The sequence below is a fragment of the Atractosteus spatula genome, chromosome 9, assembly GCF_055471065.1.
Source record: "Atractosteus spatula isolate fAtrSpa1 chromosome 9, fAtrSpa1.hap1, whole genome shotgun sequence".
NCBI lineage: Eukaryota > Metazoa > Chordata > Actinopteri > Semionotiformes > Lepisosteidae > Atractosteus > Atractosteus spatula.
In genome coordinates, this window is record NC_142714.1 from 18430785 (window position 1) to 18450029 (window position 19245).

At 35.3% G+C, this 19245-nt stretch overlaps 1 protein-coding gene across 2 annotated transcripts; it reads left to right on the forward strand.

Moving 5' to 3' along the window:
- The first annotated feature begins 1947 nt into the window (after positions 1-1947).
- zbtb25 (zinc finger and BTB domain containing 25) lies at positions 1948-9141 on the forward strand. 2 transcript variants are annotated; one of them, XM_088925508.1, is made up of 3 exons: positions 1948-2030; positions 4080-4271; positions 7642-9141. In XM_088925508.1, exons 2-3 carry the CDS (start codon positions 4099-4101, stop codon positions 8798-8800), a joined length of 1332 nt encoding a protein of 443 aa, XP_088781634.1. In that variant the 5' UTR covers positions 1948-2030; positions 4080-4098; the 3' UTR covers positions 8801-9141. The 2 variants fall into 2 exon arrangements, with proteins under 2 accessions (XP_088781634.1, XP_088781635.1); XM_088925509.1 differs by lacking the exon at positions 1948-2030 and adding an exon at positions 4415-6294 and having other exon boundaries at positions 7642-8800.
- The last annotated feature ends 10104 nt before the right edge of the window (positions 9142-19245 follow it).

Consider the following 19245-nt stretch of genomic DNA (forward strand, 5'->3'; position numbering starts at 1 on the left):
GCTGAAATATTTAAAAAAAAGTATTTTATCATCGATGTCCTTGCTGAACACTTTTACCAAGTTCAGAAGTGGATGTTTTTGTTTGGTTTCGATATGTTATGGGAGAAGAACAGGTTAAACGTAACTTTGTGTTAATATAACTGCTATACAAACACAAGCCAGCAGCTTCCGGTAGACACAACAATAAAAAAAAATAATTGCCCCGTTAGAAGCCCCTTTGTACGTTCTGCTCATTTACAGTGCTGTCATGTGACACAATAGCTAGCTGAGCTCACAGTCGTAGACAAGCAGCGCGAGACCGTACGAGAACGTCTCTACAGCAACAAATACGAAATCTAAACCAATCTCTAGAATATAGGTGGTAAGAAATAGTTTTCGCATTTACAACATTAATTATTATTTTGTGATTAAATGCTGAATTGAAATGCATGCACGCGGTCTTGGGTTGCATGACACATTCCATAGCAATGTCTGTTTTTACCGTGAGCTCTGATTCAGAGCAGCCGTGAAAAATGGATGTGCTGGCTTGGAATTAGTTAAGCTAGTTGCATTGCATGGGGGAATCTTTTGATAATAACGTTTCAGTATTTTTTTTTGACTCACTTATGGTTACATTTGACACGGACAAAGCAAAATATAATAGGGACTGTTTTTTAGTGCACATTATCAAATAACGAAGATCCCCACACATATTCTCTTAGATACATAATTTAAGTTTTGTGTATTGCTTTAATGTATTTGATGTTTGTGTGCGTATGCATGGTGCGTGTATATATACTGTATATCACTAGAATGAAATATTAATTAATGTTGTAAGAGTTGTAATGTCAAATAGAATATTCCTGTCGATTAAACGTGTAATTGTCAAAAAACAGTACACTACATTTCTCTGAATACATATAAGCATATCTCTCGTCACAGGTAATACACAAAAGAAAACGGAAAAGGAGTTATAAAAAAGTGTTGATCGTTTTATTCCGCATTGTGTATTTTTCCTCAGTTTTAGGACTAAAGAAGGGGATCTCCAACCTTAGTTGTGGGGAGCCCCAATTGGGCATTTTTTTAGGTAACTGCAGAGTTACTGTGGGATAATGTATCTAATCCATTAAACAAGTGATTTGTTGAATTATGTAATGTATTGATTATTTTAGAATTAGAATGCTCTTCAGCTCTTAAGTGCAAGAGTTCCATTAAGTGAGTATATTACCACCTTAATTAAACACTAATTTACAAGTGTTCTTAACTTTTAAAGTACAGGTGATATTGGATGATCTAGAAAACTAACTGAATCGGGGTTCACCAGGACCAGGCTAGGAGACATAATTTGTCAATAATCCTAAACTATTAATAAACTATATCAGAAGAATTATAAATGATTTCAGCCCACAGGGGATTTTCCTGGAAATCAATCAAAGGTAAAGCTTTTAATTATGTATAATGGACATAGTACACTATATTAATCTGGTGACAGCTAACAAAAGCATCTTTAAAATGTTTGTGTCTCATATCATTTATCATGTCTAAAGCACTGACATTTACGTCTGGCCTTGGTATGCTGCAGACCATCAGGCCATACACATATTTGATGGTCCTCAATTTGTAAAGACCTGGTAATAGTGGTAATAAAAACAATTAAATAAACATTTGATTCAAATCAGGTCATTAAGAGTCCAGGGAGGAATGAAAACCAAGAGATACAGTTGCCCTCCAGGTTCAGGAGTGGCATTGTGATGCTGAAACTTTGGCTGTATGTCACGTTGTTCTCTGTAGTGAAGAAACCAAAAGAGAAAGTTATACTCAAGATCATTGATATTTCATATTAATTCTTGTATAAGCTAGATACCAACAGTAAACTTCATGCAAAAAATGCATATTTAATAAAATGGTTTCAACCTTATTTTATAAAAAAAAACAATTATTGTCCTCAGGCTGGTGGATAAGTGGTGACCCTATGTGCCAGAGACACTGCATTTCTGCTAAAGAGGAAAAGTCTCCATTTGTCCCAAACTGCCACTCAGTTGACCCAAGTGGTGAGTGTCCGATCTTCTTCATCCAAGTTTGGTGGCTTTTGGTGGCTCCAGTTTTCCACCTCCAATGAGGAGCTAACAGAAAATAAGGCTACATTGTCTTAATCTGCAATATAACTGACCTTGCAGTATTAAATTGAAAGGTTAGATTCACATACTGTATACACATTAAATACAACAGAGTCAACTGGGATTTTCCTGTCTAAAATAATAATTTTACTATATAAAAAATAACATGGGATCAAATTCAGCCATTCATTGTCTGGGTGATCTCAAGATTAGTCAGTCATCACTTGAGTGACAGAGTTGAACAATCATTTTGTACAATCAGGTGCCTGTTCACTGAATCCTAGATGCCACACATTATCCCAGCTCAACCCACATGCGTTCAGTGGGGTTCAGGTCTGGCCGGGGGAGCAGCCATAGTATAGCTCATCTCACAATAAACCACAAGCACATGAAGTTGTTCTAATGGAATGCTGTTTTGTCAAGATGAGCTTGAAGGAAGGACTTGACCAAGGTAGTGCTGCAGTCAGGTGACTGTCCAATCACTACCAGTACAGTTCTGTAGCATCTAGATCCCCTGAAAAAAAACATCACACGTATCTCCACAATGATTGATGTATTATTCATTATTGGTGTATAATTAGTGTATCATAGTACATATCTGTGCCAGATTCATAACATCCATCAGCATGGTCTACACAAAAATTTTGATTCATTACTAAAGAGCACTTGACTATGAGTCCATATGAGGTGTTGCTCACTTCACCTCATTCTATTGCATCGATGAACATACAGTAGGTGAGCACTGTGCAACTGTGTGGTCTTCGGCCTGCAAGAGGAATGTTAAAGTTTAGCTGCCTCCTCATAATTGAACTGCTGATGGTTTTGGTTGTTAGGACCTTGGGTTCCTTATGCAGTGGAAACTGCAGTGGAAAAAATGATCAAAACGAAGAAGAAGGTGAGAATGATTATATATTGATCTCAGCTAGATTTCATGTTTCATGATCTCCCAGATGATGACCTAATGTTGATGGATTGTGTTTGGCTGTAAAGTCTTGCCAGCTTAGAAATAGCTGGTTCTGAACACCCCAGATGGCAAGTGACAGTGCACTGATTATGACCAGCTTTCAATATGCTGAAAACAGGAAAGTGATGTTCTCTTGATGAGCAGACCATATTGATTCCTTCATCTGTTTTTCTTTCTTGATTTTACACTAGGATTTTTTCAAGCAATTTACATCACCTCATCTATGCTTATGCACCAAAGTCTCTCAGCTGTATCATACTCAATCATGACTAAACAATTAATCAAAATGACACTGGAAACATTTTATAATTGACATTGATATACATTTTTATAAAATAGAGAGGTAAATTTCTTACAATTATTGTACCTCCGTCAATAGTTGTCGATGAATTATTGGTGACTCAGAGACCAACGTTTAACAATAAAAATGGGGGACTGCAGACTGATTTTCTAATTTGTCCTGATGTGAGTTCCACTGTATTTTTATTATAATATTGTGGATTAAGACATTTCTAAAAGGAATTCCACTGCAATGTAGAGTATAGTGCAATTTGTATATATTATACAATTATATATATACTGTATACATATGCCTATCTGGCCAGCAGGGGTCATATGTTTTACAGTCTTTCCTTCTTGGGAAAACTGCAAGTGGAGGGCATTGAAACATCATGCAAGTGACATTAGCAGTGCATCAGAGACAGCAATAGATTTATCTCAAATAATGACACTGCATTAGTCACTAGGTGGTGTCAAAATGTAAATAATGAATTTACTTTTGCTGTCTGTTCCCACCATCCTGGGCATGAACCACAGACCATAAGCAGACATCCTATGGATTCAGTATGCTTAGAGGGATATCTACAGTACATCATATGTCTGTTGAATCAGCAGGGGCCACACATTAGGACTGAGTAAAAGTTTATGTGACTCAGGGCTCACAAAATGCTGAGAATGAATTAAGCATAATAAAAACACACAGGCATACACATTACCATAATGACTTTTGTCTGTGGCAGGTCAGGTCACCGTGGTGTCATGGACGTGTCTAGCCACAGCCTGTTCCTCTTACAGCAGCTGAACATACAGCGGGAGTTTGGTTTTCTGTGTGACTGCACTGTGGCCATTGGCAATGTGTATTTCAAGGCTCACCGTGCTGTGCTCGCTGCTTTCTCCAACTACTTTAAGATGATCTTCATTCATCAGTCAAGGTAAGGAATGAATGCTGTTAACAGAATGTGTGCTCTAATATTAATATAACTCATTTATAATAGGATATTAATGTATCTTATCATAAGGATTAGGAAGATCATAATTGTACTGTGTAATGCATCACTGTCTGCTTTTTACCCAGTGATTATCAAATACCTTCGCATTTTCACACTCAGAGAAATGTGAGACTGTTAGGATGACATCACTCCCAGTGTTTCCCTGGAGCATCGGAACTCCTCACACAACCTTTTGGTATATCAGGTTTGGTGCTTGTATAGGTTGGGCACTTGAAAATGGCTGTTGAATTTAGGTTTTCAGTAAAAAAAATACAATTATCTTCTTTTGAGAAGATAGATCATCATTCCTAATAATCAACAGTATATGCTTAATCTTTCTTAGAATGTCTGTGATAATATTGAATTTAAAGAAAATAGTATGTTTAAGAAGAATGCTGAAGTTACTGAAGTAACTTGAGTTTTAAGATCTTAAGATAAAATGTGCCATTATAGTCAGTTATTGTGATGGAAAGTAGCGAAGTGTAGTGATGAGAACAGCCCATTGCACTTTGGTTATTTAGGGTAATATGCCCATTCCACTGTTGCACCAAACTCATAAGTGTTCTGTACAGTATAGTTGGGGGTGGTTGTTGCCCTGGCTATTTTGTTGAACTGATCAAAAACTAGTTAAACCCCAGCCTCACAACAATCTATTACTTACTCATCAGCAAGCAGAGTAGGGAACAGGGAAAGCAACTTTCTTCATCATGTTTCTGCAGTCAGCCCACAAGAAAGAAGATGGTATCCAGTAAGGTTGTAGATTGGTAGAAGAAAGAAAAAACTCTGCCCTGGTTTGTTGAAGATGTAGAGGCTTTTGTTCCAATTTATTTGGGCAGATACAAGCTTTCTAGAATATTGAATCCAAAGTAAAAAGGTATATGTTCCATTTAGCTTAGAATTATCAGTTGCGAGTAACAACTCGAAAGTAAGCCCGAAACAGTGCAGCAGAAATATTTAAAAAAGCAAAAAAAACTTTATAGCCAAACATGTTTCTCATAAGATGGAAGTGGGTGTTTTCTCCAAGAAGCTTTTCTGTCCTGCGAGTTTACATTTACACTATGTCCAGCAAACAACCTTTAGAAGACGAATGAGTTGTGACAAAGTTACCTCTTTGTGTAGAAGAGTGCAGAAGAGAAATACCCAATCTGACAAGGTGAGGAAGGCACAAGAAAAATACAAAGTGCTGCTTTAGGTTACAGTTTACATTTTGTTGCATTGCCTGTGATGTTACATTAGCTGCAAAAAGGTGGTTGCTTTAGTGTGTTATCGATGGTCTTCATATTAATTCTTTAGCAGAAGTCAGTAGCCTTGGTGCAATCTTTGACTCTCGAGTAAATTTTGAATACAGCGTCTCAAATGAAAGTGCACATTTACAAAATATTGCTCAATGAAAGACCTTATCTCCTATGATGCAAAGAACTTAACACACTATTATTTCATCAAGAATTGATTATTGTAATTATCATGGTGGTTCTACTGCCAAGAACTGTATTGTATATATTTTACTGTAGTATTATTCTTTCACTTATGTTAATTGTATTTACTTTCTGCTGTTGTAAGTCACCCTAGATAAGAGTATTTGCTAAGCAAATAATAACTATGATTTCATCCTACTAAATAAAAGTTTTTTTTAATTCTCTTACATTTTTTGCTTTGTTCATTTATCAGTTGTTCATGATATTGTATTGGTTCTATTATGGTTTGTGTGATTTTTATTTATAATATATGTTATATGTAATATGTTTGTTTTTTTTTGGCTTGTTTATAATTTGGGAACTTTTTGAAAAGCACTATATAAGAAAAATAGGGCTACACAAATAAGATGTATTGCTATTGTGATGTTAACTGTATTATTGCTTGTTTAGTTTTTAGTCACAAACATCATAGAAGTTACAATTACACAGGTCCAGACGTCTTCTGTTTATCCAGGTCTGGTACAGCATTCTTGGCCATCTCGACACACAGCGTAAGGACAGCTTAATTCCTCTGTTGGGAAAGTTATCTTTTGGAAGCCACAATATCTTTATTGCTTTTAGTTTATTAAGTTTAAAATTAGTTTTAATTTAAAAGTTTGTTTATTAACTTTAAAAGTAGTTTTAAGGGGATACTGTCTTTGTACTGCTAAAAAAAGCTTTTTTTTTTAATCAAGGACTGTAACTTTTACTCTGAAGTAAAAAAAAACTAACAAATGAATGCTCAGGATATCAATATAAAATAAATTAACATATGTTCTTAGTCAATAAAATTTGATTTTTTTTTGATACTGCAGGAAGAAATGATCATTCTTTAACCATGAAAATACTTGCTGATCACAAGGTTTTAAGTAAAGGTTCTTAGTTTGCAATGTCGAGATAGTGAAATGTTGTCCCTCAGAAAATACAGATCTTCGGGTCAGCAATTGGGTAAATGATGCAACTTCCGTTCTTAGAAATTAAAAGTCTGGTGTGTAAAAATGTAAATCTTCTGCCCCGAGTGTAAGTATAGTAAAATACTTTACTGGGAAACAACCCAGCTGTTTCCAGGCCTACGAGTAATTGGCATCAACAATGTGTTCACCAGACACTCAGAACTCAAGCATGTTATACCACTTCTAAGTGTGATGGAAAGTATAAATGAGTTTTTCAGTTGTTGTTCAGGCATTCCTTTCAGTTGTCATTAATGAGAAATTTAAGAAAATATTGCTTCCAAATTTATCTTGTTAGCAGACTTTGTCTGTTTTTTTATAATGTGCAAGGGTTAACCCCTTATTGATATTATGCCAGAGAAGCTAGATTCTGCTACAGATCCAAAGACAATATTATCAGTTAAAAGGAGATTTAACTTATCAGTTGAGTAAACAGCAAACTAGACAGCAGGGATGTAAAGATTAGAGTATGGATATGACCTCTGTATGAATTTCCTCACATGATACACAAGAGTGAGGGTCATTATGAGGCTCAAACAGAATTTCTCTAGCCAACAATATTTAAGATCAATAGAAAATAATAGTATGAGTGGATAGATAGTTCTCTCAGTTTACAGTTTCAGCCTAATGTCAGTTACATCAAAATGCAACAAAGCATTATTGAAAAACTGACAGAAATGACAAAGAAATACACAGACACAAAAACGAACTGTTAAAATATAAAACTGGCACATCTGTGGTCAGTGGGGTTTTACATTTTGAGGTTTCGAAGAGAAGGAAGTTACTTTTTTTTTCCCTAACTGTTCAGCTTTATCTTGGTTTCAGTTTTAAACCTTGTTTGTTTTTTTAAAGGTTAATTCATTAGCTCTCACAACAGACTATTTTTTCCCTTTTTTTATCTCCTAACAGTGAGTGCATTAAAATACAACCTACTGACATACAGCCTGATGTCTTCAGTTACTTGCTCCATATCATGTACACTGGAATGGGCCCCAAGCAGCAGGTGGACCAAAGTCGACTGCAGGAAGGAATTAAATTCCTTCATGCCTACCAGCTCTACCGTAACACAAGTGAAGGTGGGCAGGAGGCAGCTTCTGATACAATCAAAATTTCAAACTTGTATGGGATCCAGATATCATCACAGATGGCTGCCAAGGAAAACCTGGGCCTCAAAGAAAACCGGTCTAGAGTTTTAGAGGAAGAGATGTCTGGCACTCAAGCTGACCGTCCTCAGATCCAGCTGTCACTTGCTGTAGGACTGGAAGGGACATCTTCTGATAGACCATTGTCTAGTCTTCATGGACCTTCATCTGTAACTTCCAGAGATGAGCCTGAGGCACCAAACATCTCTGTGACTATAAAACAGGAAAAGGTGGAGTCAGAGCTGTCGGCAGAGCCCCAGACTAGCTCCCCACAAAACCCGGAGAGTCAAAGCCCAGGACTTTTCAAAGACAGCCCAAAGCCTCTCTATTGTCATTACTGCGGGGAGCGCTGCAGCTCGCGCCGTAACCTGCGTGAACACTTGTATACACACGCCACTGGTTCTCTTCCTTTTGGGGTCCCAGCTGCCATCTTGGAAAACAATAACCTTGGCGAAGTGCAGAAGATCAATGAAGACTTTGAGAGCCTAGAGGAGCGGCACCTGCAGACCTATTTGGTGCGGAAAAGCCCCCACTCACAGGACCAGCCAGACTCGGGTAGCCTAGAGGAAGCCCTCCGGCAGAGCCAGTCATTGACATTGTCTTCTGAAGAGCTGGCAGCGGAACTGAAAAGTGGCAGCCCTTACTCCCGGAAACGAAAGATTGCTTGTGCTATCTGCAGTCTCAGATTTGCACAAAAGAGCCAATTGCAGGAACACATGTACACGCATACAGGTAAACACTCCCGCTATCACAGGTACAACCGCTTTTGTAGTCAGCTGATCCAGGCATCCCAGCATTACTGTGAAAGTCAGTCTGAGTATGGAGTCGAAGAATCTGCTAGGGACTCTCAAGACAATGTCAGCTCTTGTTATTCCTTAGATTCTGAGATTTCTCAAGAAAGCATTGACACTGTTGTTGTAGAATAGAACTACTCTTGGAATCCTAAACAAATTTGGCTTTTTAACCTACTTCTGATATTCCATTTTTTTCACCTTCTCCATTTTCTATAACATTTGCTTCCTTTCATATGACACTAATTATACCCATTATAGCGCTGTCTGCTGTTCTTGAAGCTATATTGTTGGTTTCAGTAAGTGTGCATCTGCTTTATTATCAGTCAGGCCACCGTATGGTACTGGTGTTCAACAGAACCTTTTTCATCTTCATAAGCTCATTAGAATTATCACCACTATAAGTGTTTAACTCCAGTGTCTTAACTACAGTCCTAGAGTAAAAGAAATTAAATGAGCAAACCTGCTTACTTCCATATCTAGAGTATATATTAATTCAGTCTTCAATTTATCAGTGCTTTATCTTGAACTGTGTTAATTAGCTTGTGAGTAACCAGCACTAGTGAGAAATCATATCGCAGATTGTTTGCGTTACAGTTTTATTTTGACTATGGAATAGCTAATAGCTAATGGAGGCACCCAGGAAAATCATCTGCTTCTAAAAAATTGTTGCCTCCACTGTAGTCCTGCTGTCTACAGGAAATAGTTTTCAAGGTGAATATGATTGACTTTGTGTTATGTGGTATAATACTATTTATTATCTAAGATTTGTAAAGTAACACAAACAAAAATTGAAAATATTCTATCATTTAGAAGCTGACAAGTCTATACTTGGCCAAGTGCTATATTCTTGGTCAACATTAAACATGCATGCACATACAGTATCCTGTATATACAGGAATACAGATTTATTTGTACTCACAAGTGAAATAGGAACAAACAAAACCTAATAGAATGAGCTACAGATTCGACCTTGTCTTGTTTAAAAATGTCTAAAAATGTTATGTTGTAATCTTAATAGGAGTGCACAGAGCAAAGTCATATTTGTCATGCATAATTAATTGAATCTCGGAAAATGTGATGGTCCGTTTACTCAAGCTTTCAAATATTCCTTTAAATACTATCCAATCTAAAACAATTTACAATAACATTCTGTTCTTTGAAAGTGCAGTGAATCTGAAGCTAGATAGGAATACATTGAAAACATTCAGCAGTAGCAGCATTATTATGACGAAGAAAAAATATTGTTCATTATGACAAAACTACATCTGAATGACCAATAGAACCATACCTTACAGTCAGATTAAATTAAAAAATGAACTTTTTGTACATGCTCAATAGAGGTATGTTTGGCACATAAAAGATAACGCTCATATTGAAACAACACCCATGACTACTGTGAAATATGATATGGGATCCACTGTGTTTTGGGGTTGTCCTGAAGCCCTTTTTGAGATAGTCATTATAGATTATGACTCCCCCTACCAGGACATTTTGACCATACATCCAAATGCCAAGAAGCTCACGTTTGACCAAAAATAAACATTCCAGTCTTTCAATGATCCAAAGCAACGAAAATGATTCATTGCATAGAAATTCAATGTTCTCGTGATATGTCGATCTCCAGTCTCCAGACCTCAATTGAACGACTGTGGTTCAAACTCAAGGCAGCTCACAAACAGAACAGGGTGTACAAAATGTTAAAGCGGTATGAATAAATGTATTCTGGTGTTTTTCTGCACTTTATGACAAATACTCCTTTGATCTGTACAGTACATTTAAGCATGTTTAAAATTTAACAAAAAGAATTTAAGCAAGACAAATTACCAATCTGTAAATCTTACTGTTGTTTGATTGGTTTTGGTTTTGAGTCACCGAAGGTATGAGTAAATCTGCAGTGCATTGTATATATATAAATATACAGTATATATGCAAAACCTATTGACTTTTCATGTTGTCATGGTTACACATTCACAGTACATAATTCAGAATGTACTAGTGGGTACTCTGGAGAAAAGGCTGGTGTTTTTTAAAAATATACATATATATATACAATATACAAATATACAATATATACATATACATGACATCTGTCCCATTGGGGCTCGGAAATGTGATGGCAGTGTTGAAGCGTTAGTGTCATTCTAACTCCAAGGCTGACAAGTACAATGTCAGCTCTTGTTACTAAGCAAGGATAACATCATTTCCTTTACCCCAAGTTTATCTGCTTTTACCTGGCTATTTTAGGGCTCAGTGACTCCTTATTCTGTATCTTGGCATTAGCTGTGTTCAGTGACATGGGACACAATTTAGTTCAAACATCTTGTACTTAAAAGAAAATAAGAATTACAATAAGCTAAAGTGGGTTCACGTCTAGAAATTTGTTTTGTAATGCAAATTTTGGTATAAATGAATGACATGGGGTAGCTTAATAAATATTCAGTTTAGTTTTAGGAAGCTTAGTATTAAATTGTAAATTGTCATTTTGTTTACATAGTCTTAGAGCTACACCAGTTTTTCTGCTTACCGGTGTGCTTAACAAAGCACCTTTACTTTTCATGGCTTATCGCTTCAGGTGAGGAATTGTAATTTTGTATATACAAACAGAAATTATGTGACAGGGATGTATAACACAGCATTTTAACACAGCAAGGCAAACTGTAAACAAAGGAATATTCCACTTTTGTTTCACTGATTAGGTACAGGTGAATATGGTCCTCTGTTTTTGACACTTCATGACTTTCCTGAGCAGTGCCTTAGAACACTGGGCTTTTGAAGGGTCCAACAAAACTTTTGTTGTACTTTTAGATCTCTCTGTTTCACTTTAAAAAGTGAGTAGATCACGTGTGTCTGTTGACATTTTTTACATGACATAAATATAAAGATATTGCTAGATGTAAATATTGTGATGTTGTAATTTAATATCAATCTGATTTAAAAGAATGGTCTTTTTTCCAGTAAGATTTATGCTCACCAGTATGCTTTGCCTGATCCATTTGGAGCCCTGGAAAATAAATCCAAATGATTAAACATTTTAGTAATTGGTCTAAAATTTTGAAATCCTGCTAGCATATTGCAGTCTGTAAAGATGTATTGCTTATTAGCTAAGTTATAGAAGATGACTGATATGGTAATAAAGGTGGTAAATGTGGTAATAACGTTTTTGTCACCTACACATTTTTTTGTATCTGTTTCTTAAGATGCATTGAATAGCTCTGATTGTTTAGTTACCTTTGGATACTGTGTATTACTTACTGTATTTCACAAAGCACCTTAAGAACTATCTTAAGGTGCTTTAGGAGAGAGAGGTGTTGGTACAGTATACCCAGTAGAAAAGGCAGGAAGCCAAAAAATGGCATTGATTCCAACAATCAATTTCTACTGTCTGTTCGTTATATTGCAAAAAGGTTTAAGTCTTCAAGTGACAGTTCTGTCTAAATTAGGCAGCCTAATACAACATAGGCCTTGTTTAACACACACTGGAAATGGATGAATTTGTTTTCACAAGTCCCTTGAAAATAGGTATTGTTTCTAAGAACCTCAGGATCAAGCCTTTTATCATCACTGTTTACTAGAATAGACAAGCAGGCTTGAAGATTTTGCCAGTGTAGCAGATCCTGAATTTTACTTAGCAATATTAATCATGACTCTCCAAAGTAATAATGTTAAAATACCATATATCATGAAACTAAAAATGATACAGTTGACACATTTTGTAACTAGGCTATCATCTTTGGTTGTACCATTAGTAACATTAAACATATTAAAATTACACAAATAATTATATAAAATAAATCTCATTTCCAGTGAATTGTGTGGTATATTCCATAAAAAAACATATTTTGTTCATTAATTTCCATGCTGACAGTTTTGAAAAGGATACAAATGTATACTCTTTATTCATGAAAAATCATTTTAGGGGCCTTATGAAATAAATACTGTTTTCAAAAGGTTTTCCTGAATATGGTGTCAGTGATGAGTGTTGGGTACTAAATTGTTTCCAGTTAAGAAGGAGAAATGCTATAAATGAAATCCTGATGAGAGTGCACTGGATATTAGTGACAAACAGCTCTTTTCATAGACTTCTTCTGTGATGGATGGCATTTTTGTGGCTGTGAGCATTGGTGTATTTGAAGTGTTTTGTTTTTTGTATAGCTGCTTAACTCTTTCTACCTGAGCACCTGAATACTTGGGAGTCTCACTCATATAATAATTTTTTAAACACTGGTGTGTGTGTTCATGTCCTTTAAAAAGGTTTTTGCAAATAAATTGTTTTTGCAGAACTTCTATGTCTGGAATGCGTGTTTTATAGAAATTTGAAGATAACCATAGAGTATGTCAGCAGTAGTGTGATCCGCAGTATTTCCTTGTTTTAACATGTTTGAACACATAGGTATTTAAAATGTTGTAGCAAGGGACATTGTTAGATATTGTTAGGGTCCAGAATTCATTTTCTTTAGTGGTTTTCTATTCAATGCTTGCTAGTTTTTAATACAAAGGTATAAAATAATTGAGCCACTGAGGCAGTAAGTGCAATTACAACTGTTAGAACTTTTCTTATTGTTTGAATAACAATATCTTCAGTTTTTATATTAGAAGATTATATTTCCTATTTCCTAAAGCCAGAAAGTTGCTTCAGTACTACCACAAAACTGTATTGGCATGACAAAACATTCTTGAACAGATGTCACATGCTTATGGAATGAGGACACCTACTGTATAAGCACTGTAATACAGATCATCAGTATAGAAAGGCTTATGTTTTGTAGCGTTTTTCTATATGTGGCGCTTTATTACAGAAATAATAATAATAATTATCATAATCACTGGTTATTTATCTAAGGCAATTCTGCAAATGATGATATTGTTTTGTAACAACAGGCAACTATATTCACTTATTTTCCTTGTGGTAATGTTTTTTCACCAGTAGAGGGCTTTTAGAGCTGAACAATAAACTACACTATTTAAATTCTGTGTATTTTTTATGTGGGCTTCCTTGATAGGTACAAAAATATCCTTTAAATTATGTTGAACAGAGTTGTACAACAAGTGAACAATTTATCTACAGTATTTTTGAGTAATGTTCTAATGCTATTTGTTTATTAACTATATCTTGTTTGAAAAGATCTATTTAAAAGTAATCCTTAAAATTAATGTTTTTATTTTTGTGTATGTGTTTTGAAAATTTTTGAATTTTGAAACCATTTTTGAAAATTCTCTGCAAACCCAATATCATTGTATCTCTGCTTTGTGCATTACAGGGTGAAACTGAGTTTTAGAAATTATTATGCTCTTTCAGTTTTTATCATGCAGAAGAATAAACCTTGCTTAGCATATTAGAGCTGAAATGATTTACTATATCATATATATATATAATGAAAATACTATACAGGTATCTGTGATCAGCTGCAAGCCTACTAACTGAGTTACTATGGAAACTATGGTCTTTCCTAATCTGGATTTCTTAGTTTATTCTTAAGTCATTTGTGGAAGCAAGTAAGTTAAAGTTAATAAGCAGTTATAATGTAGGTGGGTAAACTAGCTGTAATAAAGCTTTAGATTGATGTTTTTAAAAAATCAGATGAGAATTTTATGTACAGCATGACAGTGGAGTTGTATTCAAGACAAAAGGCTGTTATCTTAGTCTGATGTGCCACAGCCTTAAATATATATGCCTTGTTATTTCCTGCTTATTTGAGAATATTATTAACTATGGGAAAGCATCTTCAAATTAAACAGTCCTGTCAATATTTTTTTTTGTGTTTGAAAAATCAAAAATAACATTCTTTCACATGAAAAATCGTGTCTGATCATCAGGGCTTTGATGAATATGACAGCAAACAGGATACTGTCCACTCTGCCTCAACGTCATTTATGGCTGAGAAAAAGAAAAAAAAAATGGAAAGTTTTTTTTTTCAGCCAAATGCACTTCATCTTTATAGTTTAGTAGTGGCATTTGAATGTGCTTTAAAATTCTCTCTGAGTCAGTGTGCTATATGGTTAGTTTTGTTTTTCTTCTTTCCCTGCAATCCTATTTTTTCTGTCCTTTGCCTAACATTACTATGCCTAATTTTACTAATTTTACTTTGCCTAATATTACTAGGCTTTAATATACAGTATATACTAAAGCCTATAACTATTCAGTTCAGTTTCTGGCACTCGGAAAAATAACTTCTGTGTCAAATCCCAGCTTCATCATCTTTTCTCCCCTCACATCACTCATACAGTGTTGTTTTGGGGAGAAGAAAGATCATTCAATAGCATAATATATATTACTATTGATTACAAATTGTAGTTATGACAGTTTGATCTTTGCTGTGTATAAAGATTATACACAGCAAAGATTTTACCTACTGTATATAAAGAAGTCTGTGTAGTGTATATCATAGCAAACTGTGTAAAGAAACAATAATTTCTGTTTATTTATACTATTATACTGTTCTGTGTAAAACAAGAAAGGCCTGTAATGGTCCTAGAAAACCACAAACCAGTTCGTTTTTATAATCCAGCATTATCCATTAATTTTGTAAAGCCTTTTAAAATAGTAGCATGTTAATTTAAATCAGGAAAGACCTTTGCTGATTCCAAATGCCAGCTGAATTGAAATTTGAACCTTCTGCTTAAAATTTAATAGTTGTAATTTAGCAATTTGAAGATGCCAATAAATCTGATAGATTAAGGTTCTCTGGGACCAGGGTTGGCCACACCCAGTATAAGATCTGAGAAAATACAAAATATATGTTTTAGCTATTTTCACAGCCATGGTATACAATTATAAAGCAGTCATGGCTTTCCTAAACATTTCAAACCTGCTTAATTAAAAGATCCATTCTATGTATAAAAAAGTAAAACATAATGTGTTTTGTAATATTTTGTAAAAACCGCTTTGTGTTTTTTTTGCTTTGTTGTTCTGTGCTCTGCTTGCAGATATGTCACAACTAGAATCAGCCTTCAAAGCATCGTGGTCTTTTCAGGACATAGCAGCTGAAGACAGACCTCCTCAAAAGAAGCGTAACATCAATTTCAAGCTGGACAGCATTTCTTCTGTTTGCATTCTTGAGGTCCAGGTCTCCATTCATAACTGCTTCCCTCAGTATGACGGCCTGAAAAGGCACAGTCATTACAAGTGCATGAATATCAACTGTTACGGTATTAAGTCTAATAGCCGCAGAGCAGACAGATTTGCTCATAAGTGGCTTCCACACAGAGCAGCTGCATACTGTAGAAGAACTGGAAGAGATTGCAGTTTGTTTGAAAAGGGACAAGGGATATTCTGCTTTCTGTGCCAGAAGTACAACACATTCAACAAACAAAACAAGCTTGAAGTGCTCAACACTATCCCTGCAGTGTGCTTTAAGAAATCTGCACTGCAAGATCATGCTGAGTGTCAAATGCACATGATTGCTGCTCAGGCAGAGCTGACCAGCAGGAGAGCTCACACCCTGATGAAAGAGAAGAAAAAATAAGACGTCCAAGTCCTTTACAACACATTCTCATCTTCATACTGGATGACAAGAGCTAAGCTTCCTATTACAAGGCTGGTTCCTCTGCAAATCGTTAAAAGCAATATTACTTGACACTAATCCAAATATTTCATGACAAAAGAGCCAGAAAGGGAAATTTATAGCTGCCTAACCAAATCTTTTCAAGACCAAACAGCACAACAATCTGTGTACTTTATACTGCCACGCTTTGTAGTGGCAAAGGTTTCTACTAAGGTTTCTGACATAGTGATGACCTTCAATCGATATGTTGACCTATTCACTGCAGAAATTAGGACAAACCTACTGTTTTCCAAGGACTTCACAAGCACTCAGAGGCCATGAAAGTTTATATTATCTTCAGATGCATAGAACACACTTTGGAAATAATGGCTATTCCACTGCAGAAAATGTCTTCTGTGGCAACAGACTGGGCCTAAGCAATGACTGAGAACTCAGCGGGAGTAGTTTCCTATTTACAAGAAAAGGAATCCACCCTTGGTCTCTTTTCACTGTTGGATGCAAAGACAAAATTTAGTAAATACCAAATCCTACAAACACCATACAATATGTGGTTAAAGTTCAGTGGTGGCTTGCACAGCTATGGCATTTGATTGGAACTTCAATAAAAGCATTTGGATTTGTACTTGGTAAACTTTTTTGATGATGAAAGAAATTAGCATTCTATGTACTGTAGCAAAGTAAAGGCAAGATTTCAATATACATTACAACAACAGTTGTTATCCCGGAACCTTCCTTGGATTCCTTTTATAATGACTGTGTCCCCATTCTTCAGACTCTAAGACCCCTTCAGCAAAAAGATACCACTGGTGGTTGTACTGTATTCTCAATGAAATATTGCCATCTTATTTTGTAGGGGCAGTGTATGTCCTTAAAGAAGATCCATTCTGCAAGCTTTAAGGAAGACTTTCACACTGGGTAAAGTGAACTACAGTACACCACTAATTCGGCATCTATCACATAATCCACATACAGTAGTGAATGAGGTGAAGCTGAATAAAAAAAATCCCTGAGAAGATCAAAGAAGGTGTTGTACCAGGAGGTACAGCACATCCAAAAGAGGTTGCAAAATTTGGGATCTCACTGAGAGATACAGTACATTAATACTTTGAAAAATCAAGGTCACAGTTCCTTAAACGTATGCATACTTCCCATCTCTGGGTCATTCATTTTTAACCCATTACTGGTGTTACCCACTGATTCACCAGCTTTTGCTGAATATTGGCGGTTCTGGCTGATCACTTTTATAAGGAAGGCGGAATTGCTAAGATGGAAGAATTGAGGAAAGAATTTGCCAAGTTAAAGTCTGTCCTGAAAGGAACAATCATGACTAACAGAGTGGTGCCTTAAGAGTTTATTCACTCTGAAGAGTGAAGTTAAACACTTGAATCCTGTACTGCTGTAACTGGTAGAGGTTTGTCTATTGTACCTGTTACCAGCTCATTATCTTCCTCCTAATGTCAGTCAAGCTGACAGGAACAAGAATGTGTAGATGCAAACAACAGCTGTTGAGAAAGGTGCTGGAGATCACAGTAGATGGTCCCATGTTTGGCACAACAGACTACAACCACATTGTTTATTAAAATCTTCCTGAAATGTATGAGAAAACACACTATTAGAAGTCAGAGGAGTCTGAAAATTGTGGCTTCAGAAATGAGGAATCTAGGTCTCATCATTAACAGTTTCGGGTGAAAGGAAATGAAATAGTGATGCTATTTGCTTTCTCTCTTACAAGCAAGACTTGGTGCTAAATGGTGATTATTCAGCTGATAAAGAACTTTATCAATCTGGAGGACCCAAACATTGATAAAGTTGCACTAAAGTGAAATAGAATAAATTTAAATGTGAACATTACTATTTTTTTAGATATGGACAGTTACAAAAATGTTATCTACAATTTACAGTATAACTGCAGGAAAATCTGGGGTACAGCAGTAATGAAAGGCCTATTTCTTCAGTGTATTTTTCTTTATTAGGGTAAAAAATTTTGAAAACCTCATTGTTTGGCTAATTAACATATACAGTATTCGTAAAAGTAATATAAATATAAAAACACATTTTGGGTACATTGTACAGTTTACTCATTTAAGCTTGATACATGCCTCTTTATTTTAAATATATTCCCTTAATACATTCTTGTGCACCCAAATAAACAATTTCTCAAAAATTATAACAACAGCAGGAAACAAATATTTAAAGTCGGCATGTACAGGGCCAAATACAAGCTCCCATGCTGTTTAACAGAAACACCCTCGAAGTGTGGTTTCTAAAAATATTTATACTAGGAGTTCAGAAGGAAACCCATGGTTGTCGGGTGACACCATGCTTGACGTGAATTCTTTTAAAAAAAGTCTCCACATGTCATGAAGCTGTGATTTGTAAGAGGCACATGCTTGAATGTTTAATATTTTTAATTGTCTCATGACATCTTTTGAAAAAGAAAAATAATAAAAGTTAAATCCCAAACATCAATGAGATTCACAGTGTCCTATGAAGGGGCTATTTATTTTGACCACAAAACAGTTTCTGAAGAATTTTTAAAAATATGGACATGCATTGTCCCTTCATGGAAAATTAACTCTGCATTAAAAAACTGGAGAATGGAGAGGACTCTATTGTCACATTTACTTTACACAAAAAAGTTAAGTGTCTGCTTTGTTACAGGCAAGAATATTTAAAAATCTATAGGTTCTGTATATATATATAATTACTGTCCTTTAATAAACCATAGGCAGTTATACTGGATTTGGGTTAGTCCAATAAATGTGCAGACTAGTTAACAGACAATGCAAAATCAAGTTTTCAATGTTTTTGCAGAATTTGATAAATGTTTGAAATACTCAGTATTCCATAGACATTTATTTTAAAATATTTTAAAAAGAGTAATTCAAATCAGTAGTAACAAATCTGGCATTCACAACAGAAGAAGAAGCTGTTTTATATCTTAAAGTGCATCAATCACATAGACATTCACATTTAGCTGAGTAATTCATTTAAATATTAGTACTTAGTTTACACATTAAAAGCAGCATTTTGGATACACTATTTACGTTCCTTTTAAAAATGCAAGAAAATGGG

Excerpts from the sequence above, each read along its gene's own strand:
- zbtb25 (XM_088925508.1), top strand. The coding sequence starts at position 4,099 with ATGGACGTGTCTAGCCACAGCCTGTTCCTCTTACAGCAGCTGAACATA. Across the intron at positions 4,272-7,641 it reads ATCTTCATTCATCAGTCAAG|TGAGTGCATTAAAATACAAC; the intron begins GTAAGGAATGAA and ends ATCTCCTAACAG.